General features: G+C 41.5%; 3 protein-coding genes across 4 annotated transcripts in view; 1 reads left to right on the top strand and 2 right to left on the bottom strand.

The window, feature by feature from the left end:
- Nucleotides 1-474: 474 nt before the first annotated feature.
- Nucleotides 475-11316, bottom strand: LOC124001141 (proline-serine-threonine phosphatase-interacting protein 1-like). The gene is made up of 15 exons (XM_046307733.1): nucleotides 10846-11316; nucleotides 9433-9533; nucleotides 9267-9341; nucleotides 9126-9160; nucleotides 8912-9018; nucleotides 8602-8664; nucleotides 6171-6275; nucleotides 3923-3968; nucleotides 2951-3030; nucleotides 2714-2812; nucleotides 2395-2491; nucleotides 2069-2156; nucleotides 1862-1947; nucleotides 1263-1372; nucleotides 475-1140 (listed from the first exon to the last, which is right to left on the bottom strand). Exons 1-15 carry the CDS (start codon nucleotides 10873-10875, stop codon nucleotides 1012-1014), a joined length of 1251 nt encoding a protein of 416 aa, XP_046163689.1. The 5' UTR covers nucleotides 10876-11316; the 3' UTR covers nucleotides 475-1011.
- A 1100-nt stretch (nucleotides 11317-12416) lies between these two features.
- Nucleotides 12417-15013, bottom strand: rcn2 (reticulocalbin 2). The gene is made up of 8 exons (XM_046293848.1): nucleotides 14869-15013; nucleotides 14184-14321; nucleotides 13997-14099; nucleotides 13644-13840; nucleotides 13428-13541; nucleotides 13242-13335; nucleotides 12997-13139; nucleotides 12417-12755 (listed from the first exon to the last, which is right to left on the bottom strand). Exons 2-8 carry the CDS (start codon nucleotides 14319-14321, stop codon nucleotides 12612-12614), a joined length of 933 nt encoding a protein of 310 aa, XP_046149804.1. The 5' UTR covers nucleotides 14869-15013; the 3' UTR covers nucleotides 12417-12611.
- A 142-nt stretch (nucleotides 15014-15155) lies between these two features.
- The window catches only part of LOC124001109 (S phase cyclin A-associated protein in the endoplasmic reticulum-like), a 102062-nt gene continuing 89723 nt past the window's right edge, over nucleotides 15156-27494 (top strand). For both annotated transcript variants that reach the window (XM_046307682.1, XM_046307673.1), the window contains exons 1-4: nucleotides 15156-15451; nucleotides 18894-19011; nucleotides 23505-23581; nucleotides 23788-23985. In XM_046307682.1, coding sequence (XP_046163638.1) covers nucleotides 15287-15451; nucleotides 18894-19011; nucleotides 23505-23581; nucleotides 23788-23985 — 558 coding nt within the window. In that variant the 5' untranslated portion in view covers nucleotides 15156-15286. The remainder of the gene's footprint in view (nucleotides 15452-18893; nucleotides 19012-23504; nucleotides 23582-23787; nucleotides 23986-27494) is intronic.

The following is a 27494-nucleotide window of genomic DNA, read 5'->3' as shown; positions in this document are numbered from 1 at the left end:
CTAATTAATTTATTTCAAGTGGCTGATTTCCTTATATGAACTGTAAAATAATTGAAATTGTTGCATGTTGCGTGTTTAATTTAGTCCAGTATACATAATAGAGCATAGATTACTCGTGTGAGTGTTACCTCTGAAATACACATCTCTTTACACATAATCAAAGGATTGGTATTTCAGAGAAAATTATAGGTATTTTATAAAAAATGGAGTCAGTCAAACAAGCCTGGCTAACCTTTGCAAAGAAAACTGACATCTAATAATAAAATACATGTTTTGTTTTACAACTCAAGACCAACTAGGGACCGGATTAGACCGCCTCACGGGCCGGATTCAGCCCGCAGGTTGTATGTTTGACACCCCTGATCTAAGCCATTGTATTTTGGACAGTAAGCATGTGGACAGTTTATTAGTTGCTCAAACACACAAGGTGTTATTCAAATACTATAGCATATTAATAGGTCAGTGACTACCCACTGGGAAAAACACTGGTTTAATCAAAGTTGTTTTCAAACCATTTCAACAACAACAATTATATGTGATGACATTGAAAAACTGATTGGATTTGCAAAGTCATCAACATAAGAGACATTTTTATTTTAACCTTAATCCAATGACAGTGACATTTTTTTTGTTGATTTCACTTTGAATTCACCTTAGTTGACAACTCAACCAAATGTAAAAACTAGAGTGCTTTATTTTGCAGCTGTCCTGGCTACAGTAGGATTGTTCAACAACACAAACTGTATTGCCTGTTGACTTGAGAGGAAAGTAAAACAGGTAAGTGCACATCTCTTTCCATCTTGACAACAAATAAGTTAATAATCTCCATCATTAGATAAAGCCATGGTCTCAGGTCAGTGAGGTCACTCAACAACACATACAGTATAGCCAAGACTGAGCTAACATTATCAGCACTGTTAGGCTTAGAGGAAATAGTCAAACTAAGACATATGTAGGGTAGGGCTATGCTATGGGCCTTCCAGCCTTACTACATGTGCCAAGAGGAGTTCATTATTTGGCCAGATAGGATCCAGGGACCAGTCCTGACAGACCGTTCCTCTCCACAGTCCACCAGCCATCCACACCCTGCTCAATGACCACCACCATCTCCCCTCCAGACATGGACAGCTCACCCGCACTCTAGAGACGGCAAGGACAGGTTAGGTTTAGCTGTGGTTCAAATGTCACAGAAATGTGAATGTAGGCTTAGATGTAGGCTTAGATGTTGAATGTGGGCATTTAGGGTGTCATAGCATTCTGACCTGAGCCTCATAGTCATATAGTGCCTGGTACTTCTCTCTGCTCTCTGAGGTGGTTGGCTCAACTGGCTGAAATCCAGGAATGGAGGCGTACACTCCATCTGATGTGTCGGCTAAGGATTACACATGAAGTAGTTGAGGCATGCAGTTATTGGGTCAAATCACTGGCAGTTTGAAACCTCAGTACCACAGCTATTGACTGAACTCAAAGAGTAAGCCCATGTAATGTAGTGTGATGTGATATAGTGTCAGACCCTGCTTAATATTGTGGCAACAGCTACTTTTGCGTCAGGACATTTGACCTGAAATCAGGTGGATGTTTGTGCCCCCTGGTGATCATGTAAGTAGATGGAAAGCCTGCATTATCAGGTTATGGGCTATTAATGTATGTTTTCACATTATAATTGGAACAAGATCAACACAATGCATTGTTATGGGGAGGCATAAAAAGAGAACATACATCGTTATCCTCTCCATCTCAAATGTATTTTTACCTGGCAAGTAACAATATAATGACTGTGAAAAAACATTATCTCTCCCCGTCCACAAATGGTTTCTATTGGTACCACACTTATTTACAGTAATTGTAGCAGCATACAAACCAGTAGGTGGGGCTAATGGCTGTGAACAGTCATTGACGTTAATTTTGGAGCCAGCCGAGGAGTTGCCTTGCAAGAGGTTTGAAAACCTAAAAGTAATTAAACAGAGTTTACTTTGCTTCACATTGTAAACATGCTGTTTTGATGGTTACATGAGTTCAAATGTGCATTCTTGTACATAGTGCAAAAACAAATCTTAGTATCTCTAACCTCTTCATAACTCCTCCTACAAAGCGGGCACTGCCATTGGTGTCTGTCGAGGGCTCCCTCTCATAGTAGTTCTCAAACACAATGGGAGCTGGGGAGAAACCACAGGCATTCAGCAAAGCAAACTCACCCAAGGCCTAAGTAAAGAGTGTATCACAGAGACATGGCTGCACTGCAAAGTTCAAACGAAGGGTGAACATATTATTTCTCAATGAGGCCACAATATTTTACTATGATGACATTTAAAGAGTTAATATTGAAATGTTCAGACCTGGAACATATTCATGTGCACAAACCAGGAAACAGGACAGGTGGTGTATTCTACCTACCTGGTGGACTTGAGCCAGTGCTTTTCATCTCAACAAAGCAGTTGTTGTCTACCGTGATGTCACACAGTTCTAGAGTTTTCCTCACATCCTCAAAACACTGAAAGTACATTTTGGGCACGGCTCAAACACATTCAGTATACTCTTTATCATCATTACTGAGTAGTCTTACAGCTACTATATGATACAGTTGAGACAAATTCTATATTTTTCTTACACACTGGTGGTATACATGGTACCATGCTTTAAAATGCTGACTAATGCTACTACTGATATTGTGGATTACAGTATGGCTTGGTAAGACAAAACAAACTTGACCAACCTCATCATCTTTGACACATTGCATTGAGAATTGGTTACAGTGGACCCAGATGGCATTCCTTAGGATGTTGATACGATCTCCCTCCTGCTGCTGAAAGACCTGCAAAACAATCCTCCATTGTACAAAATATCTATATAGAATGCTATATCCCATATCTATATCCCATGTTTTATCTGATCATACTGTAGAATCCAACTTGCATTCATTGCAATGACATTTGAACATGCCTCAATGTACCTCACATGTGCTCTCATGTGTGGTTTCCCATTCTTGGCGAATCTTGTCTAGCTGTTCAATGTTTGACATGTATTGTTTTTCTGTGGACAAAGAAGCAAAGATGGTATTCAGATAATACGCAGTTATTGACTGAATCATTTTTGAAGATTCATTGGATTCTCTGTCACAGTGGAGGGACAATATACACTAAGTGTAAAAAAAACCCATTAAGAACACCTACTCTTTCCATAACAGACAGACCAGGTAAATCCAGGTGAAAGCTATGATCCCTTATTGATGTCACTTGTTAAATCCACTTCAATCAGTGTAGATGAAGGGGAGGAGACAGGTTAAAGGATTTTTAAGCCTTGAGACAATTAAGACATGGATTGTGTATGTGTGTCATTCAGAGGGTGAATGGGCAAGACAAAATATTTAACTGCCTTGGAACGGCATATGGTAGTAGGTGTCAGTCGCAGCAGTTTGTGTCAAGAACTGCAACTCTGCTGGGTTTTTCACGCTCAACAGTTTCCAGCCAACTTGGACATCCAGCCAACTTGACACAACTGTGGGACGCATTGGAGTCAACATGGGCCAACATCCCTGTGGAACGCTTTCAACACCTTATAGAGTCCATGCCCCGATGAATTGAGGCTGTTCTGACAGCCAAAAAACCCCACCTTCCTAATAACTCAATATTTGGAAGGTGTTCTTAATGTTTTGTACACTCAGTGAATATGGCCTTTAAAAATATAATCTGCAAATTGGAAGCAAATTTTAAGATTACTTAATGAAAGAGGAACTGAAACTGAAAACATTTACAACCGTTAATTTCTGGTAAACCTCAGCATTATGGTGATAAAAGGGAGACAAAAACAAATGGTCAAATCATGCTATGGCTTTTCAGCAATCTTGATTTCAAGTCATGGACTGCCTTTATTTGGAGTACAACAACAGGGAATGATAGGAGCTCAATAGCCTAATATCTCTTACCTGCCTCTCCTGCTGCCTCTCTGCACTGCTTAGACTTGTTGTGCATCTGCAAATGAACAGGGAAGTTACTGTCACTGACAGGAAACTAATAAATAAATGTCAGTGCTAAAGAGTACGGAAATGATCTCCCAATTACATCATGAGAAATAATTAAGTGATTTTTTCAAGATAAACCGCCTCTACCATCTGTTCCACTGGTTAATGTACGATCACTTGAGAACAAATTGGACAAGCTCCGTTCCAGACTATTCTATCAAGGGGACCTAAAGAACAGTAATATCCTAATATCCTCGGGTGTGTGTCTCTTTGTTAACAACAGTTTGTGCGCAATCTCTAATATTAAGAAAGTCTCAAGGTTCTGCCTGCCTGATAAGCTGTAGACCACACTATTTACCAAGAGAGACTTCATCTATATTTTTTGTAGCTGTCTATTTACCACAACAAACCAATGCTGGCACTAAGACATAACGAGCTATACAGGGCCATAAGCCAACAAGAAAATGCTCATCCAAAGGCAGCGCTCCTCGTGGCTGGTGATTTTAATGCAGGAAAACTGAAATATGTTTTACCTCATTTCAACCAGCTTGTCACCTGTGCAACTAGAGAGAAAAAAAAAAAAAAAACTCTAGGTCACCTTTACTCCACACACAGAGGTGCATACAAAGCTCTCCTTCACCCTTCATTTGGCAATTCTGACCATAAATCTATCCTCCTGATTCCTGCTTACAAGCAAAAACTCAAACAGGAAGTACCAGTGACACGCTCAATTAGGAAGTGGTCCGATGAAGCGGTTGCTAAGCTACAGGACAGTTTATATTCCGGGATTCATCCGATGGCATTGAGGAGTTTACCATATCAGTGACAGGCTTCATTAATAAGTGCATCAACAACGTTGCCCCCACAGTGACCATACGTACATATCCATGGATTACAGGCAGCATCCACACTGAGCTAAAGGATAGAACTGCCGCTTTCAAGGAGCGGGACACTAACCTGGATGCTTATAAGAAGTCCCGCTACGTCCCCCGATGAACCATCAAACAGGCAAAGCATCAATACAGGACTATGATCGAATCCTAGTACACCGGCTCATGCACTCGTCGGATGTGGCAGGGCTTGCAAACTATCATGGATTACAAAGGGAAACCCAGCTAACGGCTGCCCTGTGACACGAGCCTACCAGACGAGTTAAATGCCTTTTATGCTCACTTCGAGGCGAGCAACACTGAACCATGTGTGAGCCAGACGCAATCTTGATTGCACTCCACACCTCACTTTCCCACTTCTACAAAAGGAACACCTACGTGAGAATGCTGTTCATTGACTACAGCTCAACACCATAGATCCCTCGAAGCTCATCACTAAGCTAAGGTCCCTGGGACTGACCACCTCCCTCTGCAACTGGATCCCAGGTGGTCAGGATAGGCAATAACACATACACCACGCTGACCCTCAACACGGGAGCCCCTCAGGGGTGTGTGCTTAGTCCCCTCCTGTACTCACAGTTCACCCACGACTGCGTGGCCACGCACTATGACAACACCATCATTAAGTTTGCTGACAACACGACAGTGGTAAGCCTGATCACCGACGACGGTGGTGGGTGCAACTCAACAATAGGAAGGTGTTCCTAATGTTTGGTACACTCAGTGCATGTAAAGTACCTACCTCAATTACCTCGCACCCCTGCACATCAAATCAGCACTGGTACTCCCTCTTTAGCCATGTTATTTTCTACTCTCTATATATATTAATGTTATTTGTCTTAACTCTGCATTGTTGGAAAAGGACCCATAAGTAAGCATTTCATGGTTAGTCTACAAATGTAGTCTATGAAGCATGTGACAAATAACATTTGATTTGAAATGGTAGAACAGTAATCAGAAATAACAATTTATATTTCATCACTCAGTTGAAGGGGATTGTGGCAGGAATCCCCATGAACATGGGTTTTGCTTTATGCCCCACACAGCAACACTTCAGAATATGTGTTTACATTCACTCTATGATGAAAGTCAAACCATTCATTGCAATTCACATCCTCTGTTATTATTCCTACAATTCAAAACATATAGCCTACAGACTGACCTACAACTACTGTATGTTACATTTTACACAAATACTCAGGGAGCATATATACATATATATATATATTATATACAATTGAATGGTATATTTCTAAGCCTGGTTTCCATTGTCAGTTAAGTAGATGTGTTGTCCAGTGTGCATGGATAGTTTAGTGATTTACCCTTTCAGCCTGCTTGGGTGTGGTGGTGGCTGCACTGCTCATCCTCTCAGCAGCTTGCTCTGCCTCATCTGCCTCTCTGCACCTTTGGTCATAGGACCTTTTAGACTGAGAAAGGACACACAGAAAGGAAACTTGTTATCAGGTTTACAATACTACACAATGTACTTACCTCTAGGGCTGTTGCGGTGAACGTAATACCGCCACACCAGCGGTCACAAGTCATGAAGTCAGTCAAATTCCATGTGACCCTTTAGTCATGGTAATTAGGTTTCTCCAAGCTTTGATGCTGCTAATGGTCATTAGTAGCCTACCAAACTTGCTAACTGCCTGGTCCTCAGCATTCTATTGTCCCTCTAATCACTGCATCAATGCAAATGTATTTGAAAATGTTATCTTTGTTTTTAATATACATTTGCAAAAACAAATTAAAACCTGTTTTCGCTTTGTTTTTAATGGGGTATTGTGTGTAGATTGCTTTTTGTTTTATTTTTAAAATCCATTTTAAGTTAAGGCTGTAACTTAACAAAATGTGGAAAAAGTCAAAGGATCTGAATACTTTCCGAAGGCACTGTAAACAGGGCATGAGTTTCAAGTTTTTGGAAGATAATTTTCATCATAAAAATGCACCTTTATAATAAAAGCATTACATGCATAATCGCATTAGCGGGCACTTTTGATAATGATGTTTTCCAGCAAATGGAACATTCATGCTTAGAACCTACAATGTGCTTATAATGTGAAGAAAAAGCCTAATAGTTTATCAACATTTTACGCTAAATGTTCAGATCTGTTGGGTCAGCCACATTGCATTTTGTTTATGCTAGTGGTTGTACTAATTTGGGATCTATCGCATCCCACAATTGCCCCAGGCTATGTTCGGAATATTTATTTCTCGCACAAAATAGGTCAACTTTTGTACTATGGTGGTAAGTAATTTGACATAGGCTAGTACTTTTGCTGTTCATTAAGCCTACTCATCTTGTTGGCTGACGAAAGGTAAATGTGGACAGTTCTTCCAATATCTTCAATGTGCACCTCGGAATTCGATAAGGACGCGCACAGTTGCGTCCCGGAAGTGTCCGTCTTCACTTGTATCTGGGGGATAGACCCGATCACGTGATGGAGAGCCATGTGAGTGAGAGGTGCTTCGGGGAGAAGGGCACAACGCAGCACAAGGGCACCACGGCCACTGGCCGCAAAAGGCATGGATTTTTTTAGGGTGCATTACGGCCACATAAAGGGGATGCAGCTGTGAAATTCAAGGCATTATCAAGTGGTTGTCAAATTGTGAATGAGAGACTGATGAATTGTGTATAGTCTGTGCAAAAAACCTGCCTTTCAAGCAACTTTTTTCAAATCATTATTTGAGTCACATCATGCAGCCTTAAAATGTAATAAAAATCAAAACATATTGCGCAACATTTGTAGAACAACTAAAGTTACATTAATAACTCTAAATTAAGCATATAGGGTTAACTACTCAACAAAGAATAGCAGCGTGTGTGAACTCAAATCATTTGGAGAAAATATACTTTCTACTTTATTTAGCTTTGTTAAATTGTTTTCTTCATACTATAAAATAATGTAAAATAATGCATGCCACATAATTCTAAGCAAATCTTGTCTGCTAAATGAACTAGTGTAGCCCACAGCCATTTGGCATAGCCAGATCAGGACCTAACATAAGGACAACTCAAGAGTATGCTATTCTGTTCTCCTGAAATAGACTACATTTTCTTAATATCATACTTCTTTAGACCCGTCTAAAATAATGGATTTATTGTGAAGATGTAGGCTATATTACATGGATGTATTACAGACTTTTTAAAATGTAGATTCCAAAATAAGGGTTAAATAAAATAAAACGGTAAATTACCATGAGAATGACAGTTATTTGTTTGATAATCACCGGCTGACAAAATTGTGTGACCGCCACAGTCCTACTGAACTCCAATTATTAGATTAAGACAGCTATTATTATTTGACACTTTTCATGAAGCTGCTGCCAAATAAGGAACAGAAAGTGCAATAGAGAGCGAGAGATGCATGTGCAAGCAGGGAGACTAAAATAAAACAAATAGAGCAGGATTTCCTGAGCTGAGAGTTCTGTTTTAGAGGCGCTCCCTCTGCTTTCCACTGAATGGCCCTCTTTGTTTCCTTTCTTATCTGTATGCTCTTACTGGTGCAACCTATTATTCGAGAACATTACAAATTCCCTTACCGGTATATAATTTCACCTGACAGAAAAACATTATGGTTTTCCTGAACCATACTAACTAAAGGACCTTTGAAAGTAAAGCTAAAATATCCCTGACACATTGAGTTAAGCCCTACCTACCACAGACAAACTATACGGAATAGGGTTTCACGTCACACAAAGGAGCATACAGATAAAGAAATTAAGAAGGTTTTTGGTAGGAACTGTGCTCACCTCCATTGTTTTCTTGTATAAAGACACCTTTATCTTCTGAACCTTGTCCATGACGCCTTCAAACTGAGACAGAGAAAAACATGCCGTGACAGATGCAAAAATAGCTGATCAATTACAGATGCATAGTGGATTCATCTCATCTAACCACGGATACTTTCTCTGTCCTTAAACAGCAAATGGTTAACATTTGAAATCAAAGTACATGATTTAATAGTACAACATGCTCTATGTAGATATTGACCACCATGCACAAACAATAGATTGTCTTGAGGCCTTGTTTAGGTGAAAGCTAAAAATGTCAAACCAAAACCTTTTTTCTCTGCTCTTTCTGTCGATCCCTGAACTGTTCCATCCTCTTGACCTCTTCCTTTAACATCCCAGAGAGTTGTATGTGTAGGTTCCCAATGTTCTCAATTTCTACAAAACATGAGGTAACACAACATTACAAATCTGGGATGAAGTAGTGCTGCTTACAGATGAACTCCATAGCTAGAAGTGGACAATTAAAATTCTGTTCTACTTACGGACTTTGAGTTGGTCAATGGATGCTCTCAAAGTGCTGTGAAAAGAATATAACTGTGAGAAAGTGCAAATACATTTATTTTACACAATACATTATCACACACACATTCATTTCCATGAATCTTGAGAGCAGAGCTACTCACCTGATCTCACAGAGACCCCCTGCCTTGCGTGCAATCATCACTAACTCCTTGCCATATCTCTCTTCAGCAGATGCCCTATCCAATGGAAACACAATATTTCTTAACTTATAATTGTGACATAATATAACTTCATACATAATGTAAGAACTGCTTTGCTGCCAACTACCTCATCTTCAAGAGCTCCTCCATGTCTTTGCACATCCGTCGACCCTCACAGAGTCTCTGGATGAGAGCCTCATATCCCACATTACTGATGAAATCCACTCCCTACAACCATACAGAATCATAGCATTATCTTAACTTCAAAGAAAATGCAAAGATTTAATACAAAGGTACAAAGAAAGTCCTTTTCGAAAAATAGATGCAAACATTAATCTTTCAGTTACAGCAGCTTTTGACACTTTTACAGATTTATGGTGTTTGTCAAAACAAAATGCTTTCATGGATGCCGTGTATATAATAGTATTGAATGCCAGTGCAGGTGAAAGTTATAAGTTAAATGACACATATCACATACTGTAGTAGGCCTTCAGTGGAGATGTTGCTGGCCCACACTGTATCACTCATTCCTTATACTACATACCACCCAGTTTTCACAGGAAAACAGTCATAAATAGTAGTTTAGTCATAAAAACCCCTTAGCAGCCACAAAGGATTCCACTGTTGACCGCCTCATGTATCAACAGCAAACCATTGACTGTCGTCTGTTAGCTGAACTTTGGCTTATGCATGATTGTGTACTATGTGAAGTAAAACATTTATAAATGAATGTACAATACAGAATGAAAAAAATACAGGTATTAGTATTGCACAAGTGTTAACAATATCAAACATAATTCAATGCCAAACTATTTCATACAAAATAATAAGAAAACAAATGCACAATAAAGTTATTTTTATTTGCAAAGGTTAGAAGGGGATTATTGCACTGAGCCTGCTATGCAAATCAACCCAGAAGCTATTTGTAGTTTTGTAGATTACAGTTGACAATGCATCACAGTCAGAAGATCAAATACAGAAAGATAAGAGCCTGTTTTACAGGAAACTCAGCATAGAGGTACTGACACTCAGAAATTAGCAATCCAGCCAAGAGAATAAGTTAAACAATGTTCTGTTGGCCTAGTTATTTAGATAAATTACTAAATATAAACACACTAGCACATTTATTAAAACCACACATTGAAAAGCAAGTTTCCACATAGAATTACACAAGTACATTTCTTCATCATAGCATATGAAATAAAGTTTTAGTCTAGTATGTTTTTCTAGTAGTAGAAAAAGAACTAAGTTGGCTGTGAGACCATAGAACAAACATTTGTAAAGATGACAATCTGAGAGCCAATGAAAAAAACAAAGTTTAATTTAGTAAAGGGCTTCCTCTGACACAGGTGTACTGCCTCAGGTGCTGTTACCACAATACAGTTTGGATCAAGCAGTAAATAATTTAGCCGTCTCTGCTGATAGCCTCTGTGCAGTGCATTTAAAAAGAAATTACTTCAACCTTATCTTATCCATAAAGATCATATAAATTGAGCATCAAAGTGGTTAGTCAAAAGTAAAGACATTAAAGTGAACTCACCCAAAATACATCTTGGAATTGTAAAGTCATCTCAGCAGTAGATCAAATGTGATATCCTCTGTGAGGGCATTCAGTAAAGAAGGCACTTATGGTTCTTTGAGGCCGGATCAAAGCCAGTGAAAATTATAATGCCACACACAGGAAACACCCAGTCAGTAGACATGGCTTGAAGTTAACTCGTTTGACTCAAATGAGGAAGAGCTTCAGTGTGATGTTAGCTAACACAGACAGCCTGCATCCAAGAGAACATTAATATTTGGTTGTCATTTGATAGATGGATACCCTAAAAACATTGAAAAACCCATTCAGAAATGTTACATGTAAATCATTAAGACTTCTTGAACTGAGAAAATATATATACAGTACCAGTCAAACGTTGGGACACACCTACTCATTCATGGGTTTTTCTTTATTTGGACTATTTTCTACATTGTATAATAATAGTGAAGATAATAGTGAAGACATCAAAACTATGAAATAACACATATGGAATCATGTAGTAATCAAGAAGTGTTGAAACAAATCGAAATATATTTTAGATTATTCAAAGTAGCCACCCTTTGCCTTGATGACTGCTTTGCGCTCTCTTGGCTTTCTCTCAACCAGCTTCACCTGGAATGCTTTTCCAACAGTCTGAGTTCCCACATATCGGTCCAACTCATCCCAAAACATCTCAATTGGGTTGAGGTCAGGTGATTGTGAAGGCCAGGTCATCTGATGCAGCACTCCATCACTCTCCTTCTTGGTCAAATAGCCCTTACAAAGCCTGGAGGTATGTTGAGCCATTGTCCTGTTGAAAAACAAATGATAGTCCCACTAAGCGTCAACCAGATGGGATGGCGTATCACTGCAGAATGCTGTGGTAGCCATGCTGCTTAACTGTGCCTTGAATTCTAAATAAATCCCTGACAGTGTCACCAGCAAAGCACACCCATACCATCACACTTCCATGCTTCATGGTGGGAACATTCGGAGATCCGTTCACCTGCTCTGCATCTCACAAAGACACGGCGGTTGGAAACAAAAATTTCAAATTTGCACTCATCAGACCAAAGGACAGATTTCCACCGATCTAATGGCCATTGCTCGTGTTTCTTGGCCCAAGCAAGTCTCTCCTTATTGGTGTCCTTTAGTAGTGGTTTCTTTGCAGCAATTCGACGATGAAGGACTGATTCACGCAGTCTCCTCTGAACAGTTAATGTTGAGATGTCTGTTTTTATTTTATTTAACCTTTATTTATCTAGGCAAGTCTGCTAATTGAACTCTGAAGCATGTATTTGGGCTGCAATTTCTGAGGCTGGTAACTAATGAACTTATGCTCTGCAGCAGAGGTAACTCTGGGTCTCCCTTTCCTGTGGTGGTCCTCATGAGAGCCAGTTTCATCATAGAGCTTGATGGTTTATGCGACTGCACTTTAAAAAAAAACTTTCACAACACAACTGATTGGCTCAAACACATTAACAATGAAAGAAGTTCCACAAATGAACTTAACAAGACACACCTGTAAATTGAAATGCATTCCAGGTGATTACATCATGAAGCTGGTTGAGAGAATGCCAAGTGTGTACAAAGCTGTCATCTAGGCAAAGGGTAGCTACTTTGAAGAATCTCAAATATATTTTGATTTTGATGTGTTATTTCATAGTTTGTCATCACTATTATTCTACAATGCAGAAAATAGTAAAAATAAAGAAAACCATGGAATAAGTAGGCATGTCCAAACTTGTAACTGTTATTGTACATCACAGTAAAAAAAAAAAAATCTGTTATAATTCATCATGTGACACATGCAGTTGCCTTCCATAGTCTGTTACTTCACTATTCATAAAAATGTCTTGATTTTTCAAAACCTCTGCCTCTGACAGTTTCCCATCACCATCTTGGTCCATTTCTTTGATGAGGTGAACGGCCTGTTAAAACATAAGAGCAAAGCAAAAGAACTCAAGCAAACTGAAGAGAACTGATAGATACACCCACTTTCAATGGGGATACCATTCATACCAACCAATGTATAAATGTTTCCATACCCTGACTGCACTTCACAGGAACAATATGTTATAATCAAATTAGAAATGGCACTCCTAGAGCACCCTAGTGAGGTATGGCTGTCCATGTAATGCAGAGACACGGTAGTATAGGGGTTTTACTCACCTCCTCCCGTGCAGAGCCATAGCTGTTAGGGGCCACCCAGCGGAGCTGCTCCTCTCGATTCAACTTGCCATCCTTGTCTTGATCATAGAGGTCGTCAAAGCGGACAGTTTCCTCAATCTCCCACTTTGATGGGTCATCCTCCTCTGAAGTACACAAACACACATTACCATAGCAGGAAAGCCAACTGAGCCCTTACAAACCATTATATGTTGAGAAAAACACAGAAAGCATTCTTCTGTGCTTACCATTAGTTCGAACATCTCCAATAAATTCACGTAGACTGATGAACCCATCTTTATCTGTGTCATATTCACTTAACACATCTTCAACGGCAAAATCCTAAAATAAAAAAATGGCAAAATATTACCACACCAAACATTTGATTCTGCTCATGTGGATACAATTGTAAACAGCTTGTGGAAATGTCTTACAGCCATGTAATCCACTTCTGATGGGTGTGTAAATGCAAGAAACTCAGTTTGGTTAAGGCCTGGTGTGCCACCCATATCAGCAAAATCAAAGCGCTTCTTTTCCTTTAAGTGGAGCTAAAAAGGAAAAGATTGATAAGTACTGTGAGGTGTAGAGCATGTGCAATCCATATGTTGTCAACAATAAAATAAAGGCTGGTACAACTAAGATGATCATACAAATCTGAGTGACTCTTCCTCTGGATCCTCCAGAAAAGCATTCTCATCAATATGAATTACTCGTTCATGGACAACCATGTTGTATTCTTCCCACGACACAACACCATCGTTGTTGGTGTCAAATTCAGGGAAGCGCTCCTCTGCATCATCCAATGCATATTTCTTGTAGACATGTTGAATCCATAGTGTGATCTCCTCTGTAGTGACAAAATATTGCACATACTGTACAGGCAGTAGATTACACATACAGTATCCATACTGTATGAATTTTTTATAACAATGTGGGATTCATTTTTCATATGAAAGTCAAAATACATCCTAAAACAAAGCCATTTAAAAAAATGTATTTTTACCTGAGGTTAAATGTTTGTCAGAATCTTTATCAATCTTCTTCAGGATTTCCATAATTTTGTTCCTTTGCTCAGCTGGACTAAGTTTCTTTATTCCATCTTCTTCCTAAAAGCCCAAGTTATAGAAATGGTGAGATAGCGAATATGACTGAAAGGGGCTTTTATTCAGATGATAGAGAGAAATGACAACCTCAGTTCCCAATAGGAGATCCATGTCGTGCTCGGGGCTGTGCTGATGACCCACATAATGATCTTCATGATTGTGGGAGCTCTCTCCAAAGGCACAGTGCATTACAAGCAATGCAATGGGTATAACTGAGTATTTCATCTATGACGGAGAAAAAAAAAGCGTCATGTTATGATTTTAGCATTCTTCGTAAACTTGAAGAATATAGATTAACAATCATAGAACATGTATTTCACATATCAATTGTGTAACCGTCTGGTTCTGGTTCACCTACTATTAGCTGTATGAAACGCGAAGACAATAGTGCTGAGTTACCTGGTGTGGTCGACATTAAAGAGACTGGACAGTTTGGGCTACAACAATACAGTACTGTTGCTAGCTTGGTAACGACTAACGTTAACTAACTATGGTTACCAACCAAAGTGTTACTGCCAGTCATTGACCCCCCCCTCAAAAACATACCATGACAAACAATAGACCTACGTTTCTTGGCTGATGTAACGTTCGGTTACTAGGACGCTAACTAGCTATTGTTAGCTAATAATACTGAGCATTTTCCTGAAATAAACTGAGTTGTTGACAATGAGTGTCTGTCAAAATTTGAGGATTCTGAACTGGTCAGACGTTTGGTAAAGTTAACTGAGTAACTTCCAGACTATTTTAGGAGAACATTATGTCGTAAACAAACCTTTGCTTGTGCAATTTCTCGTCCCAGCTGGCAAAATCTGGGTTAAAATTTGAGTAACGTCCAATAATGATGAGGATTCCAGGAGCAAGAGGACACGAGCAGATCGACTTAACAAAAAAAACGTTACTTCATATGTGTCCCGCCCATTTATTTGGTTGTCATGGTTGAAAGTTTAAATCCCCCCCTAGCCTCAATTCTTGTTTTGTGATTGGTTTATATTTCTTCTGTTTCCGCCTAACAAATGAATGATTGGATAGTCTGAAACTGTCATACATTTTATCATACACTTCCGGCAAAATGCTATATAGATTATAACTGCCAATGGTGTTTTATGTCATTTCCGTCAACACATAAAACACATCAATTTAGCTAATTTTCTAAGAAGTTTAGCTTTTACCCTGAGAATTGAATTACGTAAATGTCAAAAGACAGTCGCAACGATGGACGACGGCGTGGCCAGCACCGATTCGGTATTAGAATTGGACAAGGCGGGGACGGGAGGGAGAGGTCTGGCAGCAACAGCTCAGGGTCCTCGCATGGAGGAGGAAAAAGCAGGAATACTCCAATAACCGTTGCCTTGAAGGTACTGTAACTAGCTCTATTTTCAAGTTCTACTATAATGTAACTATGACCTGCAAATTAAGACCGCGTTCAGATAGCTAGCTAGCTAATACGTTTATATTTGATGGCTAACTAACTTGGCTAGTTACTGGCTAGCCACCTTTCAATAATTCACTGAGTATACTAAACATTAGGAACACCTTCCTATTAATATTGAGCTCCCGGCCACGACAGGGGTCGAACCCCAGGCTGTAGTAGCGCCTTCGAAGGCATTTATATTTAGTCTTGACCATTCATCCTCTGTTTGCACACACATACAATCCATATGTCAATTGTCTCAAGGCTTAAATTTTTTTCTTTAACCTGTCTCCTCCTCTTCATCTACACTGATTGAAGTGGATTTAACAAGTGACATCAATAAGGGATCATCGTTTTCACCTGGATTTACCTGGTCAGTCTGTCATGGAAAGAGCAGGTGTTCTTTTTTTACTTCTTTTTTTACACTTATTGTATAGGATGCCCTCACACAGGATGTATTGACAGGAAAATATGTACTATAGAATTTGTATGTATTGGTTACAGTGACCTGCCAAAATACAGGGATGCATTGCTGATGACACCAACAGTTTTTTTTTTTTAGGCAAAGTGGTGTTTTCAAAAAGAGAACCTGCTGTCACATGAAATCTGCTGCAGTCCTCACAACATTCATTGTGAAACTACTAATTTGGCACAAAGTTGCAGAAAGACCATGTGGTTTTGTGTTTATCTTCCAGCCTTGTATGATTCATCAACTGTCGAGTCCAATAGGATGTTGCTGAGTCTCAGCCTCTGGCGAGCGCAAGATTACATTCGCACACTCCTTAAGCCTGCAGTTTCACACATCACTGGCAGCGGAGGACAGGGTCTGAGAGGCAGGCCTACTGTGTGCGCACATTTAAAGTTTGAATTTTAAAGTCACATGCCCAAGTACAGTGAAATGCCTGTCTTGCAAACTCAACCCAATAATACAATAATCAATAACAATGCATTACTAGAAAAAAATACGTGAGAAATAAGAAATATTAACTACACAATTAAGTAATCATACTATATGCAAAAAATATTTTAGTCAGTTCCAATACCACATGACTGCGCGGTGCTGTGGCAGAGGGAGTGAAAGGGGGCTGCGATGCAGCGCTGTAAGATGACTGAAGAGGAGAGACGCTGTAAACAGATAGCAGAGGAGAGGAGAGCCGGCAGGCAGAAAGGCAGCAGTGGTCGGCAGCAGGGGTGGTTGGCTACTAGCTCAGCACTGACTAGACAGATCAGGCTGGGGTGGCTGGACCGTCAGCCCGCTAAGCACCCACCGGCTCGCTCAATCACAATTGGAGTAATTGACACAGCTAGGCAAGTTGCTATAGCAGTTCAAGCTACATACAGTCTATTTTGGTCCTGCTGTCGATTCACTGTCACCTTGCACAAGTGGCAATGCTGTCGAGGGGAAGCAGGTTGGCTAAAGTTGGCTACAAAAGTATGTCAGGGGCGGATAAGGACGAGGAACCTGCTTACAGACTCTACTTCTATTCTGTATGTATCTTCTCATCTCTGTCTCTCTTCTCACTCCCACTTGCTGCATGTGTCTGCAGACCTGCTTTTAGAATGAAAACCCTACACCTGCTCCCCAGGACCGGCCCTTTCCTGTGCATATTTAGAGGCTCAGTTTATAAACCAGTTAGCATAACACATGCTCCAAAAAACAACCTGCACCGTCTTAGTTAAAGGTTAAATAAATAAAATAGCCAAAAATAACATTCCATAGCGAAGGCCAATTGGCAGCAGCTGATTAAGTGGATCAGGAAAGCCTTTCTGTAAGCATTGCCAGCCTCAGGCAGTACAGTATATTCACTGCTGTGATGGTAATCTAGCTTGCTATTTATTAATTTTCAGTGGGGTTTGGCTACTCTGTTTGATGTGCAGCCTCAGTGATGTTGGCGTTTGATACTATTGTCCTTATGCTCTTCTATAGTAATAGAATGGAGCTTATGTAAAGGATATTTTTTGCTCACTAAAAGTAGGTCAGTTGTGAATATTCCAGAAGGACATGAAATGGTAGCAGGACATGAAATGGTAGCAGACCATGACACTGCTTGCTGTTTATGCATGTGTAAAACTTAATGAGTCATATGAGCATGTAGCCTGTTCAGCATGCTAGGATACTATAGTGTGGGTGTTCCACACCGAAGAGATACCATGTGCTTGATTAAAACATAGAAGTACCTCCTGTATTGTCAGACACTTCATTTGGTAGATAAACGGCAATGTTAGTGTTCTAATGAGTTTATTTGAAAGGTGTCATGGAAGTCATTATTTTGTTGTAGTCTTTGTGAATGGCAGTGACCTAAAACAATCTCTCATGACATGACTCGGTTGCTATTGCGGACAGAATGCAGAGAACCTTGAGTCTGGTTCAGGTCCCGATTTTGATATGAAAGTCCAAATTTAGGTAGTAGTTTTTATAGTCTAATTGGCTTACCAGTAGATTTAACTTAGTTATCCACCGGGAGATTATTTTGCATTTAAACTCTAAATCGTGTCGCTGTCAATCAATTATATTCTGTATGTGGAAAATATGCAAAATCTTTAAATGTGCAATGAAGTGCACAATATAGTATGATAATGTCACAATCATATTCATTTATTTTGTGCTTATAGAAAACGTAAACCTAGATGCCAGGCTTTCTCAATAGTTGGAAATGGCAGAGTCTTTAATTGGCATTGCAAAGTGGGACTCAGTGCTTATAGAGCGTAAATCAGATTTTCTCTTGGCATTCATGCATGGGATCCTATCTAGACCATGCTGTGATGTGCCTGCTTGTCTGTCTATGCATACGTGTTTGTGTGTGTTTGTGCACATGTGCGTTGGTGTGTGAGTGTGTGAGGAAGAGGTAAAGTGCGGAGCGAGCAAGAGATTTTGGCATCCACTCAACTTGCATGACTAACTCAATGTCACATGAGGTGCCCAGGGAGAGGCCAGAGCCTAGGGTTCAGAGATGTCTTTATTATAGCACAGTACTCTGCATTTATTTATGACAAAGCATTTGATTCCCCCATGTTAATTAAACCCATACCTATGTGTCTATGTCCTGTTACCAAGCACCATACCATCACACGCAGGTGTGAAGAGCCATTTTGTCTTGTGCTGTTTAAAACATCACATGCTTTATATGACCTGTGTGGGGCAGGTCTCCTTGGCCATAAAACACTTGTGTACATTCTCTAGTGTAGCCTAGCCTACAGTATATGTAGGGAAACTATGCTGCATAGTAACGTACTATTAATCTACTGTTCTGTACAAAGCACCAGTTTTCATCCACAGCATGTTGTCAATGTTATGAACTCATCCATGGAGTCCTACAGCTGGGTTATATGCCTTCATGTTTTTTGATATTTGGTACCATTTGATGTGGTCCACATTTTGTCTGCAGGCATCCTTTCGGCGGTCAAACAGCCATGACAAGGTGAGGAAGATTGTGGCAGAAGAGGGCCGTGCTGCGAGAAATCTCATTGCCTGGAGTGTTCCTCTGGAGAACAAAGAGGAGGAAGGTCAGTGAAAATGCACACACACACGCTCAACTTGGCCTGATAATACTGTATGTATCAGTCTGATGTAAAAGGAATGACTGTTTTTATGTTTACAGATTTAAAAAAATAAAAATTTATTTCACCTTTATTTAACCAGGTAGGCTAGTTGAGAACAAGTTCTCATTTGCAACTGCGACCTGGCCAAGATAAAGCATAGCAGTGTGAACAGACAACACAGAGTTACAAATGGAGTAAACAATTAACAAGTCAATAACACAGTAGAAAAAAGGGGAGTCTATATACAATGTGTGCAAAAGGCATGAGGAGGTAGGTGAATAATTACAATTTTGCAGATTAACACTGGAGTGATAAATGATCAGATGGTCATGTACAGGTAGAGATATTGGTGTGCAAAAGAGCAGAAAAGTAAATAAATAAAAACAGTATTGGGATGAGGTAGGTGAAAATGGGTGTGCTATTTACCAATAGATTATGTACAGCTGCAGCGATCGGTTCGCTGCTCAGATAGCAGATGTTTGAAGTTGGTGAGGGAGATAAAAGTCTCCAACTTCAGCGATTTTTGCAATTCGTTCCAGTCACAGGCAGCAGAGTACTGGAACGGTAGGAAAGTCAGTTTTACGAGGGTAAACTTGGCGGCGTGAGTGAAGGAGGCTTTGTTGCGGAATAGAAAGCCGACTCTTGATTTGATCTTCGATTGGAGATGTTTGATATGAGTCTGGAAGGAGAGTTTGCAGTCTAGCCAGACACCTAGGTACTTATAGATGTCCACATTCAAGGTCGGAACCATCCAGGGTGGTGATGCTAGTCGGGCATGTGGGTGCAGGCAGCGATTGGTTGAAAAGCATGCATTTGGTTTTACTAGCGTTTAGGAGCAGTTGGAGGCCACGGAAGAAGTGTTGTATGGCATTGAAGCTCGTTTGGAGGTTAGATAGCACAGTGTCCAATGACGGGCCGGAATTATATAGAATGGTGTCGTCTGCGTAGAGGTGGATCAGGGAATCGCCGCAGCAAGAGCAACATCATTGATATATACAGAGAAAAGAGTCGGCCCGATAATTGAACCCTGTGGCACCCCCATAGAGACTGCCAGAGGACCGGACAGCATGCCCTCCGATTTGACACACTGAACTCTGTCTGCAAAGTAATTGGTGAACCAGGCAAGGCAGTCATCCGAAAAACCGAGGCTACTGAGTCTGCCGATAAGAATATGGTGATTGACAGAGTCGAAAGCCTTGGCAAGGTCGATGAAGACTGCTGCACAGTACTGTCTTTTATCGATGGCGGTTATTATATCGTTTAGTACCTTGAGTGTGGCTGAGGTGCACCCGTGACCGGCTCGAAACCAGATTGCACAGCGGAGAAGGTACGGTGGGATTCGAGATGGTCAGTGACCTGTTTGCTGACTTGGCTTTTGAAGACCTTAGATAGGCAGGGCAGGATGGATATAGGTCTGTAACAGTTTGGGTCCAGGGTGTCTCCCCCTTTGAAGAGGGGGATGACTGCGGCAGCTTTCCAATCCTTGGGGATCTCAGATAGGGGTTGCGACAATGGCGGCGGATAGTTTCAGAAATAGAGGGTCCAGATTGTCAAGCCCAGCTGATTTGTATGGGTCCAGGTTTGCAGCTCTTTCAGAACATCTGCTATCTGGATTTGGGTAAAGGAGAACCTGGAGAGGCTTGGGCGAGGAGCTGCGGGGGGGAGCTGTTGTCCGAGGTTGGAGTAGCCAGGTGGAAGCCATGGCCAGCCGTTGATAAATGCTTATTGAAGTTTTCGATAATCATGGATTTATCGGTGGTGACTGTGTTACCTAGCCTCAGTGCAGTGGGCAGCTGGGAGGAGGTGCTCTTGTTCTCCATGGACTTCACAGTGTCCCAGATATTTTTGGAGTTGGAGCTACAGGATGCAAACTTCTGCCTGAAGAAGCTGGCCTTAGCTTTCCTGACTGACTGCGTGTATTGGTTCCTGACTTCCCTGAACAGTTGCTTATCGCGGGGACTGTTCGATGCTATTGCAGTCCGCCACAGGATGTTTTTGTGCTGGTCGAGGGCAGTCAGGTCTGGAGTGAACCAAGGGCTGTATCTGTTCTTAGTTCTGAATTTTTTGAACTGAGCATGCTTTTCTAAAATGGTGAGGAAGTTACTTTTAAAGAATGACCAGGCATCCTCAACTGACGGGATGAGGTCAATGTCCTTCCAGGATACCCGGGCCAGGTCGTTTAGAAAGGCCTGCTCACAGAAGTGTTTTAGGGAGCGTTTGACAGTGATGAGGGGTGGTCGTTTGACTGCGGCTCCGTAGCGGATACAGGCAATGAGGCAGTGATCGCTGAGATCCTGGTTGAAGACAGCGGAGGTGTATTTGGAGGGCTAGTTGGTCAGGATGATGTCTATGAGGGTGCCCTTGTTTACAAAGTTAGGGTTGTACCTGGTGGGTTCCTTGATGATTTGTGTGAGATTGAGGGCATCTAGCTTAGATTGTAGGAGTGCCGGGATGTTAAGCATATCCCAGTTTAGGTCACCTAGCAGAACAAACTCTGAAGCTAGATGGGGGGCGATCAATTCACAAATGGTGTCCAGTGCACAGCTGGGAGCTGAGGGGGGTCGGTAGCAGGCGGCAACAGTGAGAGACTTATTTCTGGAGAGAGTCCTTTTCAAAATTAGTCGTTCGAACTGTTTGGGTATGGACCTGGAAAGTATGACATTACTTTGCAGGCTATCTCTGCAGTAGACTGCAACTCCTCCCCCTTTGGCAGTTCTATCTTGACGGAAGATGTTATAGTTGGGTATGGAAATCTCTGAATTTTTGGTGGCCTTCCTGAGCCAGGATTCAGACACGGCAAGGACATCAGGGTTAGCAGAGTGTGCTAAAGCAGTGAGTAAAACAAACTTAGGGAGGAGGCTTCTGATGTTGACATGCATGAAACCAAGGCTTTTTCGATCACAGAAGTCAACAAATGAGGATGCCTGGGGACATGCAGGGCCTGGGTTTACCTCCACATCACCCGCAGAACAGAGAAGGAGTAGTATGAGGGTGCGGCTAAAGGCTATCAAAACTGGTCGCCTAGAGCGTTGGGGACAGAGAATAAGAGGAGCAAGTTTCTGGGCATGGTAGAATATATTCAGGGCATAATGCGCAGACGGGTATGGTGGGGTGCGGGTACAGCGGAGGTAAGCCCAGGCACTGGGTGATGATGAGAGAGGTTGTATCTCTGGTCACCGCATGTGTGGGAGGTGGGACAAAGGAGGTATCAGGGGTATGAAGAGTGGAACTAGGGGCTCCATTGTGAACTAAAACAATGATAACTAACCTGAACAACAGTATGAAAGGCATATTGACATTTGAGAGAGACATACAGCGAGGCATACAGTAATCACAGGTGTTGAATTGGGAAAGCTAGCTAAAACAGTAGGTGAGACAACAACATCTAATCAGCTAGCACAACAACAGCATGTAAAATGGCGTTGACTAGGCAACGGGGCCGACAGATAAAACAAACCAGCAGAATGGAGTACCGTGATTAATGGACAGTCCAGCGTGCATCAGCTATGTAGCCAAGAGATGCGTGTTTCTTTGAAGTAGATTCCATTATGTTTTTCACCAGATACATTTGTGTTGTCTTGCTGGGTATATAATTGATTAGATGGGCAAACCAATGTTCACCTCCAGTGGCAGGTGCTGATATTGACTTACAGTGCATGAATCAAGCCCTTTGTCTATTTGGAACAAAGGAATCAATTAACTTAGGCACAGCAAAGGGCATTGTGGTGGGGAAAGATCACGTGAGTCCAGACTCTTGGCTGTAATACAATATCTCCCTTAACAAAATGACAGCATTTTATTCATCTCTGTTATTCTATGCATTGGCCTTCATATATTTCCCTTCCCTGAGACGACTGAATTCAAAACAGGTGTCAAGGTGATGTGTCACTTCACTGGTCCCTCGTCAGATTTAAAAGATCAATATAACTCTGATTTAATGAGCTTGACAGAAAGTCAGTTTGCTAGCTTTTAAACATGATTGATCATGATTAGGAACACACAACAATTAACCCAGTTAGTCCTTTGATTGAACACTGGTGGAATATTTCATAACTGTCTGGATGGGTTCTGCAATGGGTAACTGGACAACAAACCAGAAAGATGTTATTGGTATCACAGATTGAACCTGCTCATGCACACAGCCATGTGGTCATTGTATCAGGGTTGTTTCCCCACAGTATTTGCGAATGCTACCTACTGACAATGTTGTGAGAGAACAGCGTGAGAGAGGAGGGAGAGTGTGCGTTCTCTTCTCTCTTGCAAGGTTTTGGGTCAGTCTGTATTGTGTGTGTGCAGTTCTGTACTTTTATGTTTTGTTACTCCCACAGGCCATATTCCATCTTTGGCAAAACAAAGGGTGACCAGATCAATGTAAAAGCTTTTTTGTGGCTTTTTTAGGACTAATAGTTTGTTTTTCTGGAAATGTAATGTTTTTTTCTATTTTTTATATTTCACAGGGAAGTCCAAGACTCATACAAATGCCAATTTGAGGAATCAGAGAATTAACTCTGGACTGCATAGAAATAAGAAACAGGTGTGCATATTGTCATATTTTAATATTAGCTTACATACTTATTCTAATTTTGCCTCATTTATGAATCAATAACACCTAAAGATGGATGAAATATTTTGCTCACTGCTAGTTAAGCACATGTACCACTAGAGAGCATTGTAGACCTAGCAACATCCTATTCTTTGCCTCAACATTATGCTTTGTCTCCTCTTCTGCTGTCTCTACAGAATACAGGGCTGGAAAACAAGAGCACAGCCGGGGCCTTGCTTGACAAGGGAGCAGAAAAGAGTCCCACCAAAGCCAGGCAGCCGCGCAAGGTGGACCTGCGAGCACGATACTGGGCCTTCCTCTTCGACAACCTGCGGCGGGCAGTGGATGAGATCTATGTCACCTGTGAATCTGATCAGAGTGTGGTGGAGTGTAAGGTAGGGCTCTGGACCTTAACCAAAACCTAAACACCCCTACCTTAACAGGGTCCTCAACAACAAAAATAGGAACAACTGGAGGCATTGCAGAGCACCACACTTCATCAACACTAGAGGGAGATATTGAGTTGTTAACAGGGTTCTCCTTCTGCTCTCTCACATTCCACTTGTTCTCTGGTTAGTGTCAGAGGGCCTTTGAAGGCTTGCTAGTGAGAGAATTATCACAGGGCACTCTCCTGGGTTTGGCTGGAGGGAGTGGATATTAATGACATGGTATAAACAATGTGGGTGTGTGCTGTGTGGTGTAACGGCTGTGCTAGTGGGCTTGGAATGGGGGCCGGCCGGCCTACTGATGCCTGAGTCTCTCTTTAGGCCAACTATGAATGTGAATTTCTATGTACTCCGCTACTGATGGCACACTAAGTATATTGGGATTTTGATAATACACAGTAATGCTTTTGTTTACTAGGCAGAGCCTGTGGTATAATCATACTTCAGGGCTGGCCTGCCATGTTGATCTTGGTATACACTGCTCTGCTGTATCGATCAGTCTGCCATGCAGCATTATGCTGAGCATGGTTGTGGTGACCGCGTGTGGTCAGTGCTGGAACACACTGCCCCTGCCTGTGGTCTCCATGCTGACAGTGAGGCTGTGTGAGATGTAGTCTGGCTGTTGTGTGTTCCCACCCCAGTGAAGTCTAATGAGCTGGGCTCATATACCCCCTGTCCCCGTCAGTCCCACCCACCCAGCCAGCCTCAGCCTGGCCCTAATGGACTGACTGACTCTGATAAATGATAGAATTAGCTGGATGAGAAACAGAGTGCTCTGATTCCACCCGGCCACAATCCCCTGGAGCAGTGTAAATCTGCACTTTGCTCTCTCACTCAAACATAAACCACCCCTCTGCGCTCTGCCACACACAGACACGCATCTCTGGCCTGGCATCACTTTGTACTCAGGCCTATGGATTAGATTTGATTCTAAACCGGGGGGAGGGGTTTTCTAATCTAACATATGGATTTGTTTTAAAATGGTCATACAAAGGATTATTTTGCTATTTGATTTTAATTTTAGGACCCCTCAAAACAAATATATAAAACATTAAATTAAAGAGTTTGTTTTAAAGTGAGATATAAGAAAGATCAGGAAACAATTTATTTATATGTATTTAACCCCTTATTTTAGGCACTAAACTACTTCCATATAGAGTGCATTCGGGAAGTATTCAGACACCTTGACTTTTCCCACAAATTAAATATCGCATTTACATAAGTATTCAGACCTTTTGCTCAGTACTTTGTTGAAGCACCTTTTGGCAGCGATTAGAGTCTCGACTCTTGGGGTATGATGCTACAAGTTTGGCACGCCTGTATTTGGGGAGTTTTTCAGGTTTCTCCAGAGATGTTTGATCGAGTTCAAGTCCGGGCTCTGCCTGGGCCACTCAAGGACATTCAGAGACTTGTCCCGAAACCACTTCTGTGTTGTCTTGGCTGTGTGCTTAGGGTCGTTGTCCTGTTGGAAGGTGAACCTTCACCCCAGTCTGAGGTCGTTCCTGGACAAGGTTTCCATCAAGGATCTCTCTGTACTTTGCTCCTTTCATCTTTCCCTTGATTCTGACTAGTCTCCCAGTCCCTGCTGCTGAAACACATCCCCACAGCATGATGCTGCCACCACCATGCTTCACCTTAGGGATGGTGCCAGGTTTTCTCTAGACGTGACACTTGGCATTCAGGCCGAAGAGTTCAATCTTGTTTTCATCAGACCTGAGAATCTTGTTTCTCATGGTCAGAGTCCTATAGGTGCCCTTTGGCAAACACTGAGTGGGCTGTCTTTCGCCCTGCCCCTGAGAAAGGCAGTTAAACCCACTGTTCACCGGGCGCCGAAGACGTGGATGTCGATTAAGGCAGCAATCCGCACCTCTCTGATTCAGTGGTGTTAGGTTAAATGCAGAAGACACATTTCAGTTGTACAACTGGTTTCCATCTAGCCACTCTACCATAAAGGCCAGATTGGTGGAGGGCTGCAGAGATGGTTGTCCTTTTGGAAGGTTCTCCCATTTCCACAGAGGAACTCTGGAGCTCTGTCAGAGTGACCATCGGGTTCTTAGTCACCTCACTGACCAAGGCCCTTCTCCCCCGATTGCTCAGTTTGGCCCGGGTGGCCAGGTCAAACTTCTTCCATTTAAGAATAATGGAAGTCATTGTGTTCTTGTGGAACTTTAATGCTGCAGAAATGTGTTGGTAGACTACCCCAGATCTGTGACACAATGATCTCTCAGAGTTCTACGGACAATGCCTGCAACTCCATTGCTTGGATTTTGTTCTGACATGCACTGTCAACTGGGTCCTTATATAGACAGCTGTGTGCCTTTCCAAATCATGTCCAATCAATTGAATTTAACACAGGTGGACTCCAAGTTGTAGAAACATCTCAAGAAGGATCACTGGACAATAGGATGCACCTGAGCTCAACTTTGAGTCTCATTGCAAAGGTTTTGAATACTTAGGTAAATAATACTTTCCGAATGCACCGTATACTTACATAATCTTTTTAACTTGCACTGGGGTACCTTCAGACAAGTCTAGTGAGGCTTGTGGGCGTCCAACATGTAAGTGTTCGTGAGATACTCACCTTTCCATAATGGGGTCATTAGTTTGTAGCCCAAACTGTTCTAATGCTACAGACAGAAGTTGGCAGATCGGCTGTACTGACTTCATATGAGTCTTGTGGGGTTCTTAGAGCAAAACAACCGACATGTTCGTGAGAGTCTCATCTTCCATATAGGGGTAATAGTATGTAGGCCAAACCATTTTTGTGAGATGACAGATTTTCGGGATGTCTCAAAGTCTGACAAACACAGCTGTAGCTCTGTCACCTACCACTGCAGATGCGGAAGGGCGACATCGTTGGATGTGATGGATTGAGACTCAGCCCAGATATCTTTAGTTTAAAGAGACATTTTTACATTTCTGCAGGGAGTGTTAAGAACTGTGAGGAGATTTCAATAGTGTACTTGTGTTTTTTGAATGAGACTAACAGACCAACAGAGACCATTCAGCACTTTCATCAACACTGGTTCATCTTTTGTGGATTCCCCCCCAGCCAGTAGAGCCTGCCGCAATCTGATTCATGCTTGTATATTAGTAATGTTCACATCACTTGAACCCACATCCCCCAGGTCTAATTGGTTCTTATCAACCATTTGTTCTGTCCGGTCCCTGATTTATGACACATCATACTACACTACCGTGCAGGGGAGGAGGCTCTGAGTTCTCTTGAATGGAGAGCTACTGTAGAAGGCATCTACTGCATCATAAAGTATGACATTGGAGAATCTTCAAGGCAAAAACAGACATAATTGACACACAATATATTGTTAGAAACTAAAAGTGAAATTGAATTGGCTTTCACTCATCTAAACGTTTTAATTGAATTGTTACCAGAATGACCACCTTTTTACTGCTCACCAGGCTTCATTTGACCTCTATCTAGTGGGTTTAGATCTTTA

This window comes from Oncorhynchus gorbuscha, linkage group LG02 (assembly GCF_021184085.1).
Source record: "Oncorhynchus gorbuscha isolate QuinsamMale2020 ecotype Even-year linkage group LG02, OgorEven_v1.0, whole genome shotgun sequence".
Lineage (NCBI taxonomy): Eukaryota > Metazoa > Chordata > Actinopteri > Salmoniformes > Salmonidae > Oncorhynchus > Oncorhynchus gorbuscha.
The sequence above is the reverse complement of the archived record's forward strand: the minus strand, read 5'-3'. Positions and strand labels throughout refer to the sequence as shown.

Bases quoted from the DNA above. Each gene is read 5' to 3' on its own strand.
- LOC124001141 (XM_046307733.1), bottom strand. From the start codon at position 10,875: ATGACTTTACAATTCCAAGATGTATTTTGG. The intron at 3,031-3,922 runs GTAAGAGATATT...CTTTGTCCACAG, and splicing joins AGAGGCAGCAGGAGAGGCAG to AAAAACAATACATGTCAAAC. The intron at 1,373-1,861 runs GTTTGTATGCTG...TGTAATCCTTAG, and splicing joins GCCATTAGCCCCACCTACTG to CCGACACATCAGATGGAGTG.
- rcn2 (XM_046293848.1), bottom strand. From the start codon at position 14,321: ATGAAATACTCAGTTATACCCATTGCATTGCTTGTAATGCACTGTGCC. The intron at 14,100-14,183 runs GTTGTCATTTCT...TTGGGCTTTTAG, and splicing joins ATCTCCTATTGGGAACTGAG to GAAGAAGATGGAATAAAGAA. The intron at 12,756-12,996 runs GTGAGTAAAACC...ATGTTTTAACAG, and splicing joins ATGGCTCTGCACGGGAGGAG to GCCGTTCACCTCATCAAAGA.